General features: G+C 47.7%; 1 protein-coding gene across 1 annotated transcript; it reads left to right on the forward strand.

The window, feature by feature from the left end:
• The first annotated feature begins 1,647 nt into the window (after positions 1-1,647).
• On the forward strand, positions 1,648-21,552 carry zfyve16 (zinc finger, FYVE domain containing 16). Its single transcript, XM_070988390.1, has 18 exons — positions 1,648-1,848; positions 5,174-5,281; positions 5,661-7,708; positions 8,700-8,796; positions 12,219-12,395; positions 12,495-12,634; positions 12,725-12,941; positions 13,460-13,582; positions 13,666-13,821; positions 13,898-14,122; positions 14,453-14,535; positions 15,483-15,587; positions 15,807-15,957; positions 16,047-16,127; positions 16,206-16,368; positions 17,067-17,172; positions 17,245-17,421; positions 17,519-21,552. Exons 2-18 carry the CDS (start codon positions 5,212-5,214, stop codon positions 17,675-17,677), a joined length of 4,278 nt encoding a protein of 1,425 aa, XP_070844491.1. The 5' UTR covers positions 1,648-1,848; positions 5,174-5,211; the 3' UTR covers positions 17,678-21,552.

The following is a 21,552-nucleotide window of genomic DNA, read 5'->3' on the forward strand; positions in this document are numbered from 1 at the left end:
TAGATTGATTAAGACTTTATTATTTTCAGAATCAACAGCGATAAAAGGCTTTTCAACTATATATAAACTACATTATTTTCTGTGGTATATGGTATATATGATTAGATTAGATTAGATTAGACTGAACTTTTTTGAGGGAAATTGGAGTTCCAGCAGCTCAAAGCAATAAAGGGTAATGAAATGCAATGAAATACAATAGAAATAGAGAAAAATATGTGCTATACAGTATATACATACTATGACGAAGTGAAATATGTAAACTATATGGATGAGTAAGTATATAGATGAGGGGGACAGAATATCAGAAACGTCTTTGAATATAATGCAGTACAATGCCATCACTATGAGCTAACACCTTTAAATCAGTCAACAACGACAAAAACAAAGCCCTTACAGTTACATTTACTGTCGAAATAGTTAAATTACATGAAAAAAAAAAAAAGTTTTTATATATGTAAATATGCTGTCATCAAAGTCAAACTGTAATGTACCAAATTCCCAAAGATTATGGAGATACCAACGTTAACTGCGGGAGTATTCAGAAAGTATTTTTATCTTGAGTATATGAATGTCACTTTCAACGATGTTTAAACTCGGAAGAGCTGGCGGATGATGCAAATGCGTGAAACCGGCAGAGCACTAAGCGGCAGCTGATGAAGGGATTAACGGCACAGGACGGGACACTGCTGCCACCGTGTGGTACTGAACTGTTACTGCAAGGACAAGAACCGTCAGACGAAGTCAACCCATCAATTCAACCCCGGTCCATTTTGTTGAGGTGGGTTTCATCCCTTCTCTGCGCCTCACCGGTTGTGTCCTTGGACAAAATAACACGAGGCTTATTCTTCTAACAGCTATTGAGCATCAAGGGGAAATGTTCAAGTAACCCTGAAGCCGAGGTAATCGACAAAACAGCAAGTCAGAGCACAAAGTTCCTGCTGTGCTGCGGAGTATGATCAATAATTACAATAAACTTTATTTGTATGGCATCTTTCATACAGGAACTTCAGCTCAAAGTGCTTTACGAGAGAGAAATCACATATTCAGCAATATAACCAAATCCATACAGGTCTAAACTGTGATGCAAGATAATTAAAATCACCTTTTTCAGGCTCTGCAACATAATAAGTTTGATTCTTGAAGGTGTGTCACGCAATAAGGAGGATGTCACTGCCTTGTTTAGGTCTTTGTATGTACTTTCAAAGGAATGCAGTGGGGGAAATATATGAATAGCTAACTAACTGAAGTTATCAGATATAGAAATGTGGGTGTTTATAAAGCAGGTGAGCACAAAGGTGAATGAAATGAAAGAGATGAGACACTCAAGTAAGTACATCAGAATTGCACTTGGTATTTATAAGTACTCAAGTACTGTACTGTATGTGAGTGCATGAGTTCTGAGCACAAAAACATTGACATTTTTAAAGAAAACACTTCATTTGAAATGTGTGTTGATCAGTATAGTATCAGAAAGAAAAGTCAGTGGGGCCATCCTTTACAACGTGAGAGTAAAAATGAACACAGCTGCCTGAAAGCAATGAATTACCACCACTTATGTCGACTTTTCCACCGAATCATTGCAGTTTAGTGCTCGGAAAGCTGACACGCAGGCTGGCTCCCAGCGCTGAGCGGATCCTCTGACCTCCCGACAGTCTGTTCAAGATGGCCGCCTGAGTGGAGAATTTACACATCTCCAATCAAACTAATCCAAGCTAGCTTCTCCAGCAACTTTGACTGTGTCGTTTGACAATGGGGCGACGATGCGGGAGACGGTGGTTCCTATTTTAAAACGGAAGATGAGACGAATTGTTGAGGACGCCGCCGGAAATATGGAATAAAACAGCGCTGGTGAGGAGCAAACCAGGTTAACGTTAACCTACAGTAAGCTAGCTGCATTAGCCAGCTAACGCGTTAAGGCTAACGGTAACTTTAGCTACACCTGCTTTACTCACGTTAATTCCAGGTGACAAACAACAGGCTGTTTATTGGTGGCTGACATCTAAGAGTCAGAAACAGTCAGCGACAAGCAGCCCTGTAATTAACACTGAAATCAAAGTGTTAAGTGTGTTTGTTGTGCTGAAATGTTTGCTGCTAACGTTACCTGCTAACGTTAGCCCACTGTTGCGCTATATAGGTTAGTTAGCCTGTTTGCTAATGTTGTGAAGGCTTTCGTGCCTCGCCTTCATGTCGCCGTTGAGGAATATCATCCAAGCTGCTCTTTGTCGTACACTACGTGGATTCTTGTGAAACGTGCTGTGAGTTAACATCAGCGTTAAGCAAAGCGCCATTTAAATGACAGAAATTACATAAAATTAGATCAGTAACACGTAGCTTGTTGCGGTGTTACGACGCTGCTCGTGACCCTTCAGGACCTGTGACCTGATTTGGGATCTCAGGTGTAAACATCGACTGTTTTAAGTTATCAGGTAACACCGGATGGTGGTGGCAGGTATTTAACACGGTGACCTCGACCCTTTTGGACAGGGTCGCACATTTTGTCAGCTGTGACTCCAGTAATGTAACAGCCATAAGAAGTGCAGACATTTAATTAAGTCGACCTAATTAAGGACTGTCGTTAAGCCTTACTTGTACTACTATTTCAAGTTACTTCAAACTTCTACTTCATACTGTACTATGTTACTCCATTACATTTATCTATAGTTAGTGGTTTATTTGCAGATAATGACTTTAAACCCGATAAATATAATCAATTTATAGCATACTGTAGAGATTAAGCTATATAAACTGAGACTGGCTCCACCAGCTGCAACCAGATCTGTGACTCCATCAGTAACACAGTACTTATGATAAACATGCTGTTAATATGGCTCCCAAAGGGGCTGCTCTGCCCTCTCTGTTGGTGCTCGCAGTACATTTAGCTGATAATAGTTGTGTACTTTCACTAAAGCGACTGCCGGACTTGAGTACTTTTTCAGAGCGGCTCTGCTTCTTTTACTCAAGTACAAATATATGACTTGTTCTTCCACCAATGCCTTTAACACATGTTTTCCTCAGTAGTTTTTGCTTGTTAAGACACCGTCCGGTCCTGTGTGTCACCTGACCTCAGGTGATAGTGCTGTCACTTTTTCTGAGAGTTGGAGAAACACTTACAATCATTTTTTGATTGATGGAGAAATATCAGATGGCTAACAGCTGGTAAACTCATGGGAGCGTATAAAGTGATTCATGCTGATTAACCGTAAGATGTGTATTTAGTAAGACTTCCTCGTTCCCATCCACATTCAGCCCACACAGCTGCCACAGCAGTGCAGAGAGTTACTGAGGAATGAGGAACGGAAAACACTGTTCACCTGAGCTCACTCTGACTGCTGGGAAAGGAGGTGTGTCTGCAGTGTCTTCTTCAGTGTCCTTGGCGTGGTGGCTCACTGCTGCGTCTTTGTTAACATCGTGTTGAGTCCACATCAGGTGATTTCTGCGTAGAAGTCTGCAGTACTCTTCTTCTTTGTTAGCTGTAGAGATTGCTGGAAAATCAAGTCAAACGTGTCATCTGATCAAACACCTCAGAGGTCACCCGACAGATGCTGCTTTTGGCCTGTTTTCTCGTGTCCGGATGATCTAGAACTGTGTGTGTAAAGTGTGCATTTCAAATGCTCTTTTAATGGTTTACTGCTTGTCATTTTTGCGAAAGAGGGTTTTTGGCAGTGGCCGCTCAGACTCCTTTCATCCAGTGTATTTTAGAAAACACTTGATGTTTGTCCTCAGTTCAAACACGGAGCTATTTTCAGCTGTGCTGCAGATGTGCTTCTCCGAAAATCTGACCCATTTTCACTCCTACTAATAATAACCCATTTCTGATATTTCCACAAATTCAGTTTTAAACACGGGGGTGTCAGATCTATAGTAAGACTTTGTTTTAGGCATCTTCAGGTTTATTTGATCCTTTACCTCTTTGTCTTAATGTGGGACAGACGATGATCTGCAGCCGGAGCCGAAGCACGACGGGTGGTGTTGTTCTGCCACTGTGTGTGTTATTGCAGGTAGTTAGCTGGAGTCCCACTGCTCCACAAAAGCACATTATCATTGCACATTTCTCTTACTGTGAGTCACCTGTGCAGGTATCTTCCCTTCATATCCCCTGTGCTGTTGCACATATGTTAAGATTAGGACACCTGAGACTGCTGTATCATCGCGTTTTCATTAGCTGACAGAAACACAGGTGTTCCTCTGCCACAAGTTCATTTTCATTCATGGCTCATGTACTGTAGTTTGCTCAGCCGATGAGCTGCGGGGGCCGTCTGGAGACTCCTGGAGAGGTGAGGTCGTGAGGTGGTGGAAAAAGCCTCAGCCTTTTGTGGGGAATGAGCACATTGCATAGTAGAATAGAGAGAATAAATGAGCGTGTTCTTTACAGGTTGGAAGGTAATTTACTGAAATGATCAAAGCATTGAACACTCCTCACTCAGGTGTTGACAGGCGTCAGTCACACCAACGTGCTGAATGATGGAGAATTGATGGAGTTTGCTGTGAAACTGCTCTGTGTGAGGACGACGGCAGCGTTTCCTCTCTGATGCACTTTAAACCAGACGTGTTGTGTTTTTCTGTCATTTCAGAGGCTCCTTACAATTACAAACCAGATGTTGGGTGTCTAAAAGGGCTTGAAGTAGAAAAGGTAGAACTGTTGTGCAAAGTCTGCTGTGTGTTACGACAGTGTCCCGCTAACAGGACCTATAGAGCAGCATGATGCAGCGGTTTGAGTGTGTATGTGTGTATGTGCTTGTTTGTCATCATCGTTCTACTTCTAGTAAATATTTATACAGTTTCAAGGTGTGGTTTGGAACTTTGAAGCCAGGTCGTGTCCTGGAAAAGTTCCTGTCATGCGCTCCTGCACAAGGAAGGCAGAGGAAGTGGTTTCACTCTGTGAGGTTTTCACATGCGTGTATTTGGTAGAAGTGTAAGTTTGGATTTTCTGACCTTGTGTTGTGCTTTGGTTCATTCGTACAGCCGTCGACATAAAGACATACGGTGTGCTTTGCCGCGTGAAGAATGAGGAAACGAGAATGTCTCATTGGGTTAATGTGTCATGAACTGACCTCGATTCTCGCTCTTAAGGAGATTTTTACACAAACACCCAAAGAGCAAAGATGTTAGACTTAAAAAAAAGGAATAAAACGCTCTTTTTCCAGGACATTACGACGTCTTTTTTTCTTTTTAGGAACTGAGGGGGTAAAGGGCCCTTTGTGTTCGCCCAGCATGGACAGCTTCTTCAAGGCGGCTGTATGTGATCTGGACAAACTGCTTGATGACTTCGAGCTCAATACTGGTGAGAGCGATATGAAGCGACTGATCCATGTGCTCGTTGTTTCCTCGATTGAGCTGCAAGATTCAAGCTGACATTTTTAAAATCTCTTGTTTTGTCGGACAAAAGTCCGCAAACAGAAGATATTTAATTTACGGTAATACAGAACAGAGAAAAGCACCAAATCCTTTCGCTTCCACTTTTTAGAAGTGTTAAATTTTCGATGTCTCTGCCTAAAATAATTACGTACATGGTCATTATCATAGTTGGCTTGTTTCAGCTCAAGTAAAAACAGACTGCTGAAGTGTCTTCTAACCTTCTGCTTAAAGTCAGTAACACAGTTTGAAATCTAAATGGTCCTTTTTAAGCGTGTCTGACTTTAACTTGTTCTTTTTTTCTGCAGAGGAACTCGAGTGCAGATCTGTTTTCCTGAAGCCTTCTGTCTACCCCTTCTCCTCGCTGGGCTCTCAGTGTTTGTCCTCAGAGGCGTCCACTGTCCCACCAAACCTCCCTGACCTTAACTCTCTCCATTATGGTTCTGCCACCAGCTGTCCCGACCGCTCCAGCAGTCACAATGGCAGTGCTGATGACACGGAGGTCAAAGGTCAGCCTCTCACCACAGTGGACCTTCTCTCGTCTGTGGATCGCAGGCCGGCTAAGAGCTCTGCCCCTCCCTGCCCAGACAGGGCCCTGAAGCCGGTGTGCGACCTTGTGAATGACACAAGCTCTGCCATCCTGGTCAGGGCCAACAGCCACGATGCTTTCAGTGAGCTGGACGTGGCGGAAAAGCAAATGGAGGAAGAGGAGGAGGAGGAGGAGACGCTGCTTGTGGACTTTGACAGCCCTCTCGTCACTGTGCATGGAGAGGAGCAAAACCAAAGTGCTGTCTGTAGAGACACCAAGGAGGATCAAGCCTCTGCAGGGCAGGACGAGCTGCTGGGTTTGGACATCCAAGAGCAGAGCGGCGAATACTCTTCATCTCTCAGCCTGCTGGACGTCATTCTTCCTGCGGCTGTGGAGAGGAGCTCTGAGTCCACGGATGATTCACCGTCACCAAGGACCACTGAGTCAGCTGACGATGAGGAGCGGGACTGTGACGAGGCGGCTTGCACAAACCAAGTTGTGGATGACTCCTTAGAAGAGGAGGACGCCCTGCCTGTGGACGGCATGGACGGAGCAGACGCCTCAGTGAATAATGAGGATGACTCACAAGAAGCCTCAGAGAAACGTGAGGCAGAGTCCTCTGTCGCTCCGAAGTCGGGGGCGCCAGACAGCGAAGCGGTTGGCTTATCGTGCCTGCCCTTAGCGGTGTCCATGTGTGGAGCGCTGGTCAACCAGAAGACCACAGAAGATGAGTGTGGGGAAGCCGCAGAGCAGTGCGACGAGGCGGACGTCTCTGAAAGCACAGAGGCAGACTCCCTGTCGGCCTTGGAAGCCAGGGAGGACAGGGCCCGTTTAGAGGACGCTGCTGACTCATCAGTTTCTGCGTCCGAGCAGGTTTTAGAGGGCAGGACGTCACCAGAGGGACAGCATGTCTCTCGTGAACCTGCTGCTGCTGCACCTCCTGCAGACCTTGCCTCCTGCGATCGCCCAGAACCCAGCCCCGTTGATCCTCCTGAGTTTGGCTTTGAGTACCTGCCGGAGAGCGACCAGGCCGAGCTGCTGGTGACGGACGAGGAGTTGGATGCGTTCCTGCAGGCGCACACAGAAGCAGAGCAGGGGAGCGGGCTCTCTTACTGCAGCAGCTCTGGAGATTTCACTCAACCCGAGAGCCTCTCACAGGCAAGCGCAGGTCTGGAGGGGAGGCCGGTGGACGGGGAGCTGAGGAGCTGTGGTCAGGATCTGGAGGGTCTGGCTTCTCCAGAAAGTGACAGAACAATGTGTGTGTCTGTAGAGGGAAGTTTAAACCCTAGTGCTCCTTCTCTATTGCAGGACTCTTCTCAAGAAGAGCCAGAGGCGTCCTCTGTGGTCAGCCACTCTTTGACCAGCAACACTTTCCAGTCCCAGCACAGCAGTAGCCCTGATCAGCAGCCCTCCTATGGAGGAGCAAGACCTAAGCAGCTACACTGCCAAACTGCTAGATCTCCACCAGCAGGAGAAGAGGGAGAGGAGCAGGCTACTCCTCCTCCGGCCGAGGATGAAGAGAGTTCACCCAAAAACACCAGTCTTACAGAGGAGCATTCCAGCGTCAGGGATTTGAGCCCTGCGTACGCCACTCAGGAGCATCAGGAGTACAGCGTGGGCTACGACGAGCTCTCAGAGCCCCCACCTTACCCCGGGGAGCCGCCTACAGACGGTGCCAGGCCAGCGAATTGGAAGAGAGAGGGAATGGAGGAGCTGGGAAGCAGACAGCCTGCCTGGGTTCCAGACGCTGAAGCTCCCAACTGCATGAACTGCTACCAGAGGTTCACGTTCACCAAGAGGCGGCATCACTGTCGAGCCTGCGGGAAGGTGAGCTGAACACGAGGAGTAACAGGACAATGAAACAGTAGCTTTGAGCATCTTTCAGCCAGTGAGAAACACCTTCCTTTCAGCGTGTTAGCAGACTCTGTCAGTGTGCTTCCAGGCAGTGTGTCCTAATCAGCTTCAGTCATTCAGTTTTATTTATGTAACGCCAAATCACAACAGAAGATTGTCTGGGGACACTCGGCGTGTAGAGCAGGTCAGGAACGTATTTGTAGTCTACACAGACCCATCGATTCCCCCCTGAGCGAGCGCTTGGCCACAGCGGCGAGGAAGAACTTCCCTTTAATAGGCAGAACCCTCGAGCAGAACCGGGCTCTGGGTGGGCGGCCATCTGCCTCGACCGGGGGGGGGGCGGGGGGTGGAGATGGAGAGAGAGAGGAGGATGCACAGGACATTTGACGACTAATAAAACAGTACGAGCTATCCAGTATATAAGCATATGGAGTATTTATGCATTAGTATCAAACAGTATATGTACAAAACAATACTATGAAATATGACTAATAGTAGCAGCAGGTGCCTTAGTGGGATGTTACTACCGTGTTTTTCTGTGTGATTGAAGAACTGAAACGAGAAATTCTGTCGGTTTGTGGCACTCGTGTCACATGTTACGTGACGTGAAAGCGCTCATGAAGCGTGCATGTTTCAGAAACAGTTCAATAAAACAGATTACGTCCCGGACCAAATATAGCGCAGTGGATTCATGGAGGCAGAGAGGATGAGTCAGCAGTTCTTTTTCCAGCTCTTCTATAGATCCCCACTGAGCCGTGCGTCCTAAAGATGGAGCTAAGTCCTTTAAAGGCCAGTGATTAAAACAGCATTAGAGACGACTGTGGAGGATGTGTTATTGTACACATCAGGATTACTTGCACTTAGGAGGCCAGACAGAGAGACAAACATGTTGCTGTAAATTGTTGTGTCTTCATGTAACTTCACTGTCCCTTTCGTCGCTGTCGTCCTCTCTCCGCTGTGGCAGGTCTACTGCGCCGTGTGCTGCAACAGGAAGTGTAAGCTGAAGTACTTGGAGAAGGAGGCTCGCGTGTGTGTCGTCTGCTTTGACAGCATACACCGAGGTAAGGCCCTCGTTTGGTCTGATCTGAGGTCTGTCTCCGCCGCTCACTTCCACTTATTTCTACAGACACGTGAGCGACGCTGTGGTTTCAGCGCTCTGAAAGGGAAATGTTTAACGTCTGCAGGATGGTCGTTAACAGAAACATGTCGCTGTTCAGTGGCTGAGAGTCACTTCAAGAAACAGTAGAGATGATTTACTCTTTCCACCTGCTTTCAGATCAGTTGTTGTTGGGTTGTTGACAGACCTCTGAAATGGGACGAAGCTGTTTCATGTTATTCGCGTGTGTTCATCTCCTGCAGGGAGAACACTGCTGTTCACTGTTTCTTAATATTTTGATTTTGTTTATGCTAAAAACTTGTGAGTTCACACTCAAAGTGCTTTTTCTTGCTGATAGAGCGTCGATTTAAAGTGAAGAATCAGGTAGAAATAGCTCGATAGGTCGATACACATGGCACTTTAAAGCTGCGCTGATCAATATTTCTATATAAACGATGGCACTTTAGCGTCTTTCAGCTGCTTGTTTTGATTTTACAGCCACAACTTTGCTCTTTGTTTCACCGTCACGGCTCTCATCTCTTTCCAGCTGCAGCAGGCAGCTTTAAAAACACAGCGCCGATCAGACCGGAGCTAAAAGGAGAGTAAATATTGGATTCATGTTCATCAGACGGTCAAAAACATGGCTTCAGATGAATGCTGCTCTGCGTTTGCTCGGTGTGTAAAAAAGCATGTCAGGGTTGTGTTCGCAGCTAATGCAGCTTTAATGTTTGCCCCCATTTTTGAAGAGATTTCCTCTGTGTGGAGGTGAACACATTTTCATCCCCTCACAGGAACAGACTCAACCCGCCATCTTCAAATCCTAAAATAGACTGAATTCAGTAGTTGTCATTAAAAGTTAATAACATGAGTAACATTTTCATTATGCAGTTGATGAATATTTAAGGTGCGAAGCAGCAAAAATGTCCCGCACAAAGAGGCTCAGAGGCTTTCATCCCGTCTTTCTGAACATCTATTCAAGAATTCAAAGAAGCGTTGATTTGAAGAATCGCGTCTGTTCACGGGCGTAAAGAGCGTGTCAGTGCTTCTCAGCGTGCACAGTCTGTTGTCTGTGTCTGTGGCTGACAGGGAGGCACCTTTTTATAGTTAAAGACTGCAGCATGGTCATGGAGAAAGAGAGGGGAGGGGGGAGATGGATGGGAGGGAGGGAGGAGAGTTACAGCAGGACACTGGCATTTGTCCTTGATTGTGTGTGTGTGTGTGTGTGCGTGCGTGTGTGTGTGTGTGTTAGGATCCAGCTAACGCAGCAGGCATGTGATGCTCACACACGATGTCTATAATAAGACGAGAGAGAAGGAGGTGATCCACTTTCTGTGGCCGATGGATGCTCGAGCGGTGTGACGCGATCCCCCTCTCCTCTCCGTCACCTCTCTCCTCCCTCCTCCCTCCTCTCTCCTCCTTCACTCTCCATCTCTCATGTCAGCATGCCGAGCAGCATGTGAGGCTCGCTGCACACACCCCAGCCCGAAGCTAACATGCTGTTACGGCTAACAGCAGACAGAGACGGCTGGAAATAAGCGAGGAGAGGCGAAGCGGTGATGGGAGTGTCTAAAGTCAGGCTGAGGAATAGACTCGCAGTAATGTGGACTGGTTGAGTTTTAGCAGAGGGGACGATGAGGTAAGACGGCGCTGAGTTTTTAATGTTGTTATTGTGCTAATGTGCGCTGCTGCTGCTGTGTTTTGGTTGTTTCTTGTTGTGTTTATAATGAGTCCGGCGTATATTAGTGGCAAACTTAAAATGCAGTCACCTTGTCACCTTTCATGCAGAACAAGGTGAAAAAGCACTCGTTGTTGTGATGCTGTGTGGCTGTTAAGAGGCGTTTTCCACTGACGGCTCTGGACTGCTGTCGTGTGTTTGCCGTGTGCTTCCTCCTGACGAGGCTGTGCTCTTGTAAGCCGCTCTGTAGTTGTTGTCAGTACACAACAGATCGATAAAGATCTGTGATGCTTAATCAATATAATGTAGACGAGTGCCACATCAGCGTTTTCTGGGAGTGCAGGCGGAAGGCTGAGAAAGCGTCTGAGAAGCACCAACTCACGTCTGTCCCGTTCGCAGTAACCTTCATTCATGCGTATAATCGGCCCTGTATCACGTACTGAGGGTGAAGCCGAGCCGTCACTCACTGTTAAACGTTTCTGATTTTTCCTTTTTCAGGTCCTCTCGTTGAGAACGATGACATGTCGCTGCAGGAATGTGCTGCAGTGTTGTGCTGTGGTGCACACAGGCAGTTCCCAAACACAAATTAGTGATTACAGTAATCAGTCGCTGCCTTGTGGTCACTGCAGTCACGCTCATGCTCCAGCTCTGCGTCAACGTTATCTGATCACTTGGCCCAAAAGTGTCGCCCTCATCATCATCATCATCAGCTGCTTTGGGCAGAGTTTCAGTCCTCTAATATGAAAGAAGGTGAACGTGCAGAAGCTTCTTCATCCTGATGTCCATGAAAACACGACATCACCAGCTTTTCTCTGCCACCTGTCCCCCGTGAAGAAGGAGAAACCTCATGTTTCTAAACTTTTCTGACAAAGACTCGAGAAAAGCAGCAGTTTTGAAAATTTGACCTTGATGATTCGTTAGAAACACAAAGTTTTGATGAAGAGAAATCAGACTCTGAAGAACTGAAGCCAGACTAACCGAAGGCTGTAACGTAGATCTCTAAACAGCCTCGCAGCAGCCGCCTTCCTGTCAGCCACTTTGTTCACTCACATCCTGCAGAAGCTGAAGTGTGCGTCGTTTTGTTTTTAGCCACCAGTTTAGTTTAGCTCTCCACCATTCTGCACCGTCAGTGTGTGATCACCCGGTCTGAGCTAACAGCGGCTGCCTGTGGTTTCCGAGTGGTCGCAGAATCAGAGGAAGTTGCGAGAGGGAAATCAAAACAAACCCTTTACTGGTTTAATCAGTGGCGGCTGTTTGAGGCTGTGCTGAAACCTCTAGATTTAAATTCACACACATGACAAAACGCAGGCAGACATCTTTACTGCTACAACACGCTGTTTGTCAGGGAAGGAGTTCCTTCTTAGATTAGCATGTCAGCATGCGAATTAGCACTAAACAAAGAACAGCTGGGGCTTATGGGAATGTGATTAGATTTCAGCTGTTTGGTCATAAACCAGAGTCCTGGACAAGTAACAGTTTTGACCTGATGATGGCGCCAGATGAAAAGCAAAAGGGTCACTGAAAACCTTACGATTCATCCACACAGGAGCATCAGCCTCATGGTGGTGATCGAGGAGAACCTGGAGGATCACCACCGCTGAGGCTGAGAGAGAGAATGGTGAACTGATTTTTGAGCTAACACGAGGTGAAACTGATTAAACAACTTGAAATTTGTCCTAAATTTCACCTCTCTGGCGTCTGTCTCCTTGCAGCTCAGGCCCTGGAGCGGATGATGAGTCCTGTGGGTCCCAGTCCGAACCCCAACGTCCCGTCTGAGTACTGCAGCACCATCCCCCCCCTGCAGCAGGCTCGAGCCGCCGGCACGCTGAACTCTCCTCCGCCGACCGTCATGGTGCCTGTGTCCGTTCTCAAACACCCAAACAACGACAGTATGATCACTCCCGAATACCGCACGCAGTCTGCACTTCGCCGTCAGCCTCGTCTCCTCGACCCCACCCTTGAAAAACTTCCCTTTTCTGTGTTATCAGGCTGTCCGCGTGAACAGAAGCGCGTGTGGTTCGCCGACGGCATCCTGCCCAACGGAGAGGTGGCCGACACGACCAAGCTGTCGGTGACGAGCCGCCGGAGCTCCCAGGAGTTCAGCGGCGCCCCTCCAGACCAAACCACAGTAAGACACACAGACGAGAGACAGGGAGACCAGATTCTGCAGGACATTGGTTTTTAGGACGTTCTCAAAGCGGTTACCCTCTCATTTCAGCCTGACTCTGCCGGGTCAGAGGTCGGGGTCGGTGGGTCCTCCACCCCTGAAGCGTCCGGGGCCGTAGAGGTGGTCCGACCCCCGTTGTCCGGACCCTGGGACTACGCCCTGCTGTCTGGAATCAGCTCTTCAGTGAAGAGGATTCCCAGTCTGCTCCCAGACAACGAGGATGAGCTGCCTCCTCTGCTCATCACCACGGGAGAGGACGAGGCAGGAGGTGTGTTTCCACTTCACCGTGTCTAACGCTTTAAACGGCTTTATTGCTCATGTCAACATGCAGCTGTTTATGAAATGTGTTGGCAGTTTTACGTGTCCAGTCTGAGATTAATGCCGTCAGATTAATGATTAGGATCGCTGTAAAAAGCGTCCTGTGTGTCATCTGCAGCGCTCAGAGAGACTAAGATCAGTTTAATGAACAATAAAACACTGTGGATGAGACGGTTTTATATTGTTGGGGAGATTCTTCTCATGTCAGATCAAGCTGTTCACAAAAGAGGCCAAAAACAATGAGAATCGAGCGTCTCCGCACAGCGGTGAACAGACAGTCCCAGCAGTCCTTCTGCTCCGGCGCGTTCACCAGGGCCCAGTGCCATCACGTCTGAGTACAGCTGTATGAAAACATCACCTGCAGTTTGCATCGGCGGGCAGACGCCGGCGGGCGGACGCCAGCGGCGGCGTTTGGCTCGCTGCAGTGCTTTGCATCGCGTCATGTGAGCTGCTGTGCTTCCTCCTCAGATGTCCTGGTTGAGGAAAGTCCTGCTCCCTGCCAGATTCTGCACCTGTTAGAGGAGGGGGGACCTCGACCTCTCACGTTCGTCCTGAACGCCAACCTGCTGGTCAACGTCAAACTGGTCACATGTGAGTGGAACATGTCTGAGGCCTGTGGGCGTGTCCTCGTGCAGACTGGTCCTGTTAACTGGTGTTCTCCTGTGATCCTCCAGACGGCGGGCGGCAGTGCTGGAGCTTCGGCTCTAACGGGCTGCAGGCTCTGGGGCAGAGAGAGCTGGTGTTTCTGTTGGAGTGTTTGCCAGAAGAAAAAGCTCTTCCAAAAGACCTTTTCACGCTCTATCTCAACATTTACCAAGAAGCCCAGAGAGGTGAGCAGCACGCCGGGCCTTGTGTTGGTGTTTGTGTTTGTTTAAAAGACGACCGAATCCTTATCGTCTGTTACAGGGAAGTTCTTGGAGGAGCTGGATAACGTGACGTTCACGAGCAGCTTTCTGGGCAGCAAGGACCACGCCGGGATGCTCTTCTTCTCTCACAGCTGTCAGCCTCTGGATGGCCTCACCCTCCCCGCTCAGCCCTTCCTGTTCGGCCTGCTCATCCAGAAGCTGGAGGTGCCCTGGGCCAAAGTGTTTCCCCTCAGGCTGCTCCTCCGGCTCGGAGCTGAGTACAGCGGTGAGGACTGCTGTTTCCTGTCTCTGTGGTCTGGAACGCTTGTCTTGAACTGAACTTTCACCCTCTGTGTGTCTGAACCCATCACAGATGAGATGATTAATCAGTGAAAAATGATGCCGTCTCCTTTACTCCATCTTCTCTGATAGTGATCTGAAATCTGCTTGTTTTATCCATAATTATTTGAGCAGAAACGTGAAAATGAAATATTTCATCATGTTTTTATTCTCTGGCTTTAAAGCAAACCTTCAGTGAGTCACCAAGCTATTCATCAGCTATTAGTAATTTTCTTCTTTTCCAGTTTCTGTAGTGAAAATGTTTCCTCTCTTTCAGTGTATCCTACTCCGCTGACCAGCGTCCGTTTTCGAGACTCGGTGTATCGAGAGACGGGACACACCATCATGAATTTACTGGCTGTGAGTATTAAAACTCAAACACGTGTTTTGTTGCCGTCGGCCTGAAGTGAATTCACACCTAAAGTCGTGTTCTTCAGTGCTTAATCCCACTGAAACCACGTCTTTAAACTGCTTTTAATCAAGTGCCTGAGGAGCTCCCGTCTGCTGTTAATCATTCCCCACAATTATGTGATTTCCCAAATGACTCTGAAGGCTTCTGTGGAGAAATCAAGATAAAAGAGAAGGAATTCAGACCGTCGTCTCTGTCGGGTTGTAAACAAGGGTCAAAGCTTTCTTCCTTAAGTGAGAGTGTAAATAATTAATTAGTTTTTAAGCTCTGCTACCACAGAAAAATCCAGTCATTCCTCAGGATTCACAGCAGCTCTGAGACAGACGTAGTTTTAGCTTGAAATAAATGTGGACTCAAAAATAAGCGTCCATCGCACGATTCTTCTGAGGAGGTGAATATCGTGTCCTGAGGCAGTGCTGTCAGCTGGCTCGGCTCGTACAGCTGTGGAGTCTGAGCTCCCTCGCTGGCTTCATGAGGAGGCGAGTTCAGTAACATCTGGTTAAACTTACAGCAGCAGCCAGAGCACAACACCAAGAATCCTGCATGTTAACGTCAAACCTGTGGCGCTCGTTGTGTTCGCAGGTGCTGCAGTAAAGTGCTGCTGTCGTCTCTCATAATTCAGCTGAAAACTTTGAAAACAGTCAAACTGAATGAAGCTTCTCCTGCAGCAGCAGCACAGACGTTTGATGCTTCACGTCTTCAGTCGTGTGGTTTTTCGTCTTTTGACAAAAGCTCAATAAAGAGGCTCCTGAGCTTCAGCGTCATCTCTGAGGATGAGCGGCATCTGCAGACATTGTTGGGCCCCTTGGCTCCCCCTAGTGGCCAAACATGAGAAGAGCTTCCAGTTTGAAATACCGTGCAGACATGATTCAGGATCTCTGACCTGTTTTCCTCTCAGGACCTGAGGAACTACCAGTACAGTCTGTCCGTGGTGGAGGGCCTGAGGATCCACATGGAGATGGGCCACAGCTACATCGACATTCCCAAAAGGAGCTTTAACGAGGTGAGGCAGCTGGTTTTGGGAAATAATAAAAATAACAATAATAATTAAGAGCTGACTCCACAGAAGAGGAGAAGAAGAGTGTTTGTGAGACAGAAACATGAAAGGCTGATTCTGAGTTTGAGGTAAATAAGTCTTTTAGCATTAGCATTGTGCTCGCTAGCCTGTGCTTTCTGTGTGGTCTCATTGGCTCAGGAGTGATTCGTTGTGCGTGTTTTACAGATGCAGAAGGTGGTCAACGCATCCAACGAGCACGTCATCAGCATTGGAGCGTGCTTCAGCTCTGAGGCCGACTCTCACCTGGTGTGTTTCCAGAATGAGGAGGGAAACTATCAGACTCAGGCCAACAGCATGCCGGGGAAGACCCGCACAGGTGAGACAGCAGGATTTGTCCGTCTTCGATGAGGTGCGATGGTCATTGATGCCTGTGGACTAACCCTGCGCTGGTCTGTGTGGTTACAGTGACGGGGGCCAGCTTTGTGGTGTTCAATGGAGCCCTGAAAGCCTCCTCAGGCTTCATCGCCAAGTCCAGCATTGTTGAAGGTAAAGTTCATTGACTTCATCAGATCAGGGCTGTGAGTAAGGGAAGAACCCTAACTGGACTTTGTGACTGTGCGTCAGATGGGTTGATGGTGCAGATCCCCCCGGAGACGATGGAGTCTCTGCGCACCTCCCTGAGGGAGCAGACGGACTTCCACATTCCCTGCGGCAGGAACGACGGAGGGGAGGTCAGAGAGAACGTCACCGTCCGCTGGGTCGACTGGACTTCACCCGTCAACACGGGGTAACGGCACTGCACGCACGCACGCACACACAAAACCACACACACACTGTTTACTCATTCTTGTGCAATCTGTCCACCATTGCTCTACTATCTTGCCACGCACACATGTTTAACCAGCTGATCATACATGAATTAACTCTACTACAGCAGCAGCAGCAGCAGCAGCAGCAGCAGTAGTAGTAGTGGTAGTAGTAGTGGTAGTAGTAGTAGTATTAGCACTGAGCAGGGGCTGATAAGGTTGCAACAGTCAAAAAAATGACAATAAGAAAGCAAAAAGCATCGTTTCTGAGGTGTTTTTTCCTGTCGTGTCTGAAATGTGTGCAGTTCCAGTCTGTCCTCATGTGTTCAGACCGTTTCTGCTCGATGTTTGCTGGCTCTTAAAGGGTCTCTGTTGAACTGGTTTACAGTGGAAGAGATGGGGGACAAAATCCAGAGTCCTCGTGCTGTATAAAAATACATGCTGCAGTTTATTTTAAGCTAATGTGACTCAATCAGAGCTGGAGTTTATCTTCCAAAGCTGCTGTTTTTAGTGCACAAACCAAAAGGAATGTTATATTTAAAAATGAGAGAGTCCTGGTCTTCAGATTTCAGTGGAGGAGTCTTTATTGACAGGACACAGTCTGTTGCTTCACGTGAAAACATGGCGGCTTAAAGTAAAAAGTATTTATGTTCTGATGGACTTTAACGCTCGTCTGCAGCAAAACCAGCGGGGTTGATGGGAGGCCTCTGGATGGCGTCCACAGCGTGAGGGTGCTGCAGGACGCCGAGTTCGAGTCAGACGGACAGACCATCAGATGCACGGAGGTGAGTCTCGACACCATGTTTGCAGCGTGGGTCAGCTGACAGTCCGGTGAATGATGTGTGACGTCCCTGCAGGTGTTCTACCAGCTCAAGGCTCCAGACTGCAGCCTGGGGTCGGTGCTGTCATCCTGCGGCGTCTTTCAGAAGGAGATGGCGTCGGCCGCCTGCAGCGCTCTGACGCCTCACCTCGCCGTTCTCAGCTCCAGCGGCATCAACTCGCTCTCCCTCCGCATCTCCACGCAGCCTGACATGGTAACACTAAACATCCATGAAGCAGTTTTTACAGTTTCTGCTGTGTGGCGCTGAGGCGGGTGTGGTGAGGTGTGTCTCCGTGTGTGTTCGCTCTCAGGTGGAGTACCAGGCCGGCTGTGGAGGACGGCTCCTCCCTCAGCGCTACATGAACGAGCTGGACGGCGCTCTGATTCCCGTCATCCATGGAGGCAGCGCCAGCGTCCCACAGACTGCCATGGACATGGAGTTCACCTTCTACATCACACACACCATCTAGCGCACAGACAGAAATCCGCTGAACAGACGTGGGCGAGCACAGGAAGACGAGCCGAGCGCAGCGGCTCGCTCTGCGCAGTCGGACACGCAGCCAATCAGAGAGGACGAGCGGCCGCTGGGACGCAGCTCAGACGGACGCGAACTGATCTGATCTGTTGGTTTTCTGTGAAGGAACCGTTGTGTGAGTGTGTGTGTGTGAGTGTGTGTGTGTGTTTCGTGCTCACCAAAGCTGCTTTAACACAAGAAGCCAAACACTAAACAAGGAATACGACAACACGACCAAATACAAGCGAACGTTTCCTCTGCTCTGCCTTCCAGGCTCCCCGCCGTCGGCTCGGAGCGCCTCAGTGAATGTCTCCCACAGACGCCCGATGGACATGTCTCTCATTTGGATGTATTTATTCTATTTTAATACGGGCTCCTTGAATGAAATGATATTAAAGCAAAGGACGTTAGTGGCTGCGGTGTTCGGTCCTTCAGAGGTGCGATCAGGTGCTGCTGTATGAACCACGTAGCTGAAAATCTCATCTCGTCTCGAGGTACTAAGCTTTCACGTGCTGGTTTATGTGAACCTGCACAGGAAGACATCGGGCCTCATGCCAGAGCTTTTCCACATGAAGTCTGCTCGTGTTCCAACTCTGGTTCTCCAAAATCTGTCCCTGTTTCTACCTGAGGAACCGCAGATGTGCTAATTAGCATAATTAACATCCACAGGTGGCTAAAAGGCGACCTGTTTGGCTCCATTTTTGGGGTTTTATTGATCGTGACTGACGTCGTCGTAGAGCTGAAGCGAAGTCCTGACATGAAACCAGAGGCTGAAACACCTGCAGCTGGATGTGACACAGGTGTGTTTATAACCGAGGACGTTCACCTGGACTCAGACCAGCACGAGGCCGCTGAGGTTTCTTAACAAAACATGACAAAAGAAGAAGAAACTCGTAAAACCAAACGAGTAAAATAAGTTAATTAGACTCGTGTCTGGATCGCTTGTGAGTTCTAGATATGAGAAGCTTGTCGTGCGTGACGCTGGAGGTCAGATCAGCTTGTGCGAAGGTTCTTGCTGAGGCCCGAGGTGTCGTGCTGGTGATCAGAGCTTCCTCCTCACTCACGGCTCACTGAGCCAAACGTGAACGTGACGGGTTTATTCTGGAGTTTCAGCCGTGGAAAGCATCCTGTTCAAGTTCCTTTAAACCAGCGTTTTCCTGTTCTTCTCGTCGCCGTCTGTCTTTGCAAACACACTTCTGCTGTGCTTTAACTGTGACATCATGCAGCTGAGCAGCTTTTCCCAGCTCTGGCTCCAATACCAATGATTTTTCTTTATTTCAGGATATCATTTCAGTTAAATGATCAGGTTTTGCACAGCTGACGGGACCCATCACCTCACGCCTTTTTATTTAGATTTATTACCGTCAGCGTTCAGACTTTATGGAAACTTAAAAACTTAATTTTACATTTTTGTGAAAGCGTTTATTTGCTTTCCTGCCGAGAGTTTGAGAAGAAGACAGACGCACTCTCATGTCTGTCGGTTAAATATGAAGCTACACTTAGCTTAGCTTAGCATAAGAACTGGAAACAGACAGCTAGCTGGCTCTGTGCAAACTGAAGTTACAAAACTCTAAAAAAGATTTTACAAAACATTGAAGAGAAATGTAAAAACCTTCTGCTGCAGCCTGAAAACAGGAAGTACTTCAGACTGGTTTCATGTTTTAAAATTTATTTTAAAAGCAGCTTTCAGGCACTTTAGAGCAGACAGATCTGAGGTTTTTCAGTGTGGCCGAGCAGCAGGTGTCTGTCCTTCTCCTTCACCAGCCTCTCTTCTCATCCACCACATTTAAGCCTCGATCACAACTGCCAGTTTCCCTACGAGAGCTGTGAAGGTCAAAGGTGAGCAGCCAGGTGAGCAGCCAGGTGAGCAGCGAGGTTCAGCCAGTGAGCGCCGGCCGTTCAAAGCAGCGTCTCACCTCCAGTCGGCTTCGTCCAAATGTACAAAGGATGAACTGTGCGCGTAGAGATTTCTGTTTTCTTCTGTTTTTTTAATGACGAAGAGTTATTTTTGGAATCATTGGTATAAAAGTTTTAACAGATTAAGAGTTCATATTTTTGATAGGACGTAGGCTACGTTCATTGTGCAGTTTGTGTAGCAGGTTCCTTGAGCACTGAGAGGGCAAAAAAAGACTAATTCAACAATGATCTAATATCTAATCCCAGAATGCAACGCGTGAAGATGAATGTGCAGGTAAAGGTGTACAAGTCAGAATAAGTGATTTTGTTTCTCATGTTGATTTCAAAGTGTCTTCACGCTCAGAGATGTGACGTCAGCGGCCGTTACTCAGAAATAAACCTCAAATGAAATAATCCACAGGTCATTATTTGGTCTTTTCATCACATGAACCAAGTCTGTGGCTTTTAAACCTCCACGTTGAGTCATCGATCCGCCGCGTTGTCGTGAATCAGCTCGATGGTCATCGCTGTGGTTTCGTCTCAGAGGTTAATTGAGCTCGTTGTTATCAGCTGATTTGCTCTGACCTTTGCTTCATTTTGCCCTGAGTTTGACTGACAGGCTGTTTTTAGCTGTTTGCTGAACACCAGAAAAGCCCAAACCCCTCACTCTCTGACTTTAGCTGTAACAGCGCAGTCAGCTGATGGATCCCCATGAAATCTCAGAGACGTTCACGGTCCCCAGAGGATGAACCCTGCGTGTCACCTACTGGAGGGGAAAATTCATCCTGGTCATCCAGAGAGGCCTGAACCACAGGCAGCTGGACATTTAGCCTCTCATACACCTGAGCCTCCCCACCTGTCAGTCAACCAGGTCCAGCTGCGTGGTTCAGCCCTCCTGACGTTAACAACACTTAGCTCCAGATGTTCAGACATTAGCAGCAGTATATAAACATTAATACATAGTTTATAACGTGTATCTGTGAGGACATTTCAAAGTATTTATTGATGCAGAGGCACATGGAGACATAATTTTACTAAATTGTCATTAGTTTTGTGTTTATACACCAGCCTCCAGTGAAAGGTGCCCACAGACGTCTTGATAAACACTTTATCTTCTTACAGCTGTGTCATGAACTCCATATTAAATCTCTATATACTGCGTGTTCATGCTAACAGGTGCCAGTGTGACGCTGACGGTGTATTTTAGTCAGTTTGGTCATCAGCAGTTAGTTGGGTTTGTCAGACTTGACCTTCCTTCGAGCCTCAGCTGCATTTTGGGCTTGGAGCTACGTAGCTAATGTTAGCATGCTAATGTTAGCATTTAGCTGTATGTCAGTGCAGCCTCCCAGAGCTGCTAGCATGGCTGCAGACCCTCTCAAATCAGTGCTGAGGCTCCCGTTAACTGATCGTATGCTGGACCCAAGCAGCCTCTCGGCCCCCCTTAAGTCCGTAGTCTAATCCATCACTGACTGCAGACCTTTAGGAAGCCAGCACGAGCCGCTGACAGGTGGAGGTGGTCTGAGCTGGTCGTGACGCAGACTTTGAGAAAAAAGCCTGTTTGAAGGGTGAAATCTGAGTTTTGATGCTCAAACATGTTGCACGTGCTGTGCAGAGGAGCTGATCACCTCCACCTTATTCTTTTAACTTTGGAGGTGGATTTTTTTTTTTTTTTTTCCAGCTTTCCACCACGTGAAGGCCAGATGTTCTCTTCTGCTCTCCGACTCTTTTTGACGTGTCGTTTTGTGTAAATCATCTATTTATTCATAAGCACCAGCTTTATTTTGGTGAACCTGGTATCTGGGTCCTGATCAGTATCTGAAGAGCTCGTCAAAGAATAAAATGAGTTTTATGAGAAAAGGTGTTTGTGATCTTTCTTTTCACTGATTTCATTTGGTGTGTGTACCTGCCTGCGTGCGTGTGTATGTGCAGGGGGCG

This window comes from Chaetodon trifascialis, chromosome 20 (genome assembly GCF_039877785.1).
Source record: "Chaetodon trifascialis isolate fChaTrf1 chromosome 20, fChaTrf1.hap1, whole genome shotgun sequence".
NCBI lineage: Eukaryota > Metazoa > Chordata > Actinopteri > Chaetodontiformes > Chaetodontidae > Chaetodon > Chaetodon trifascialis.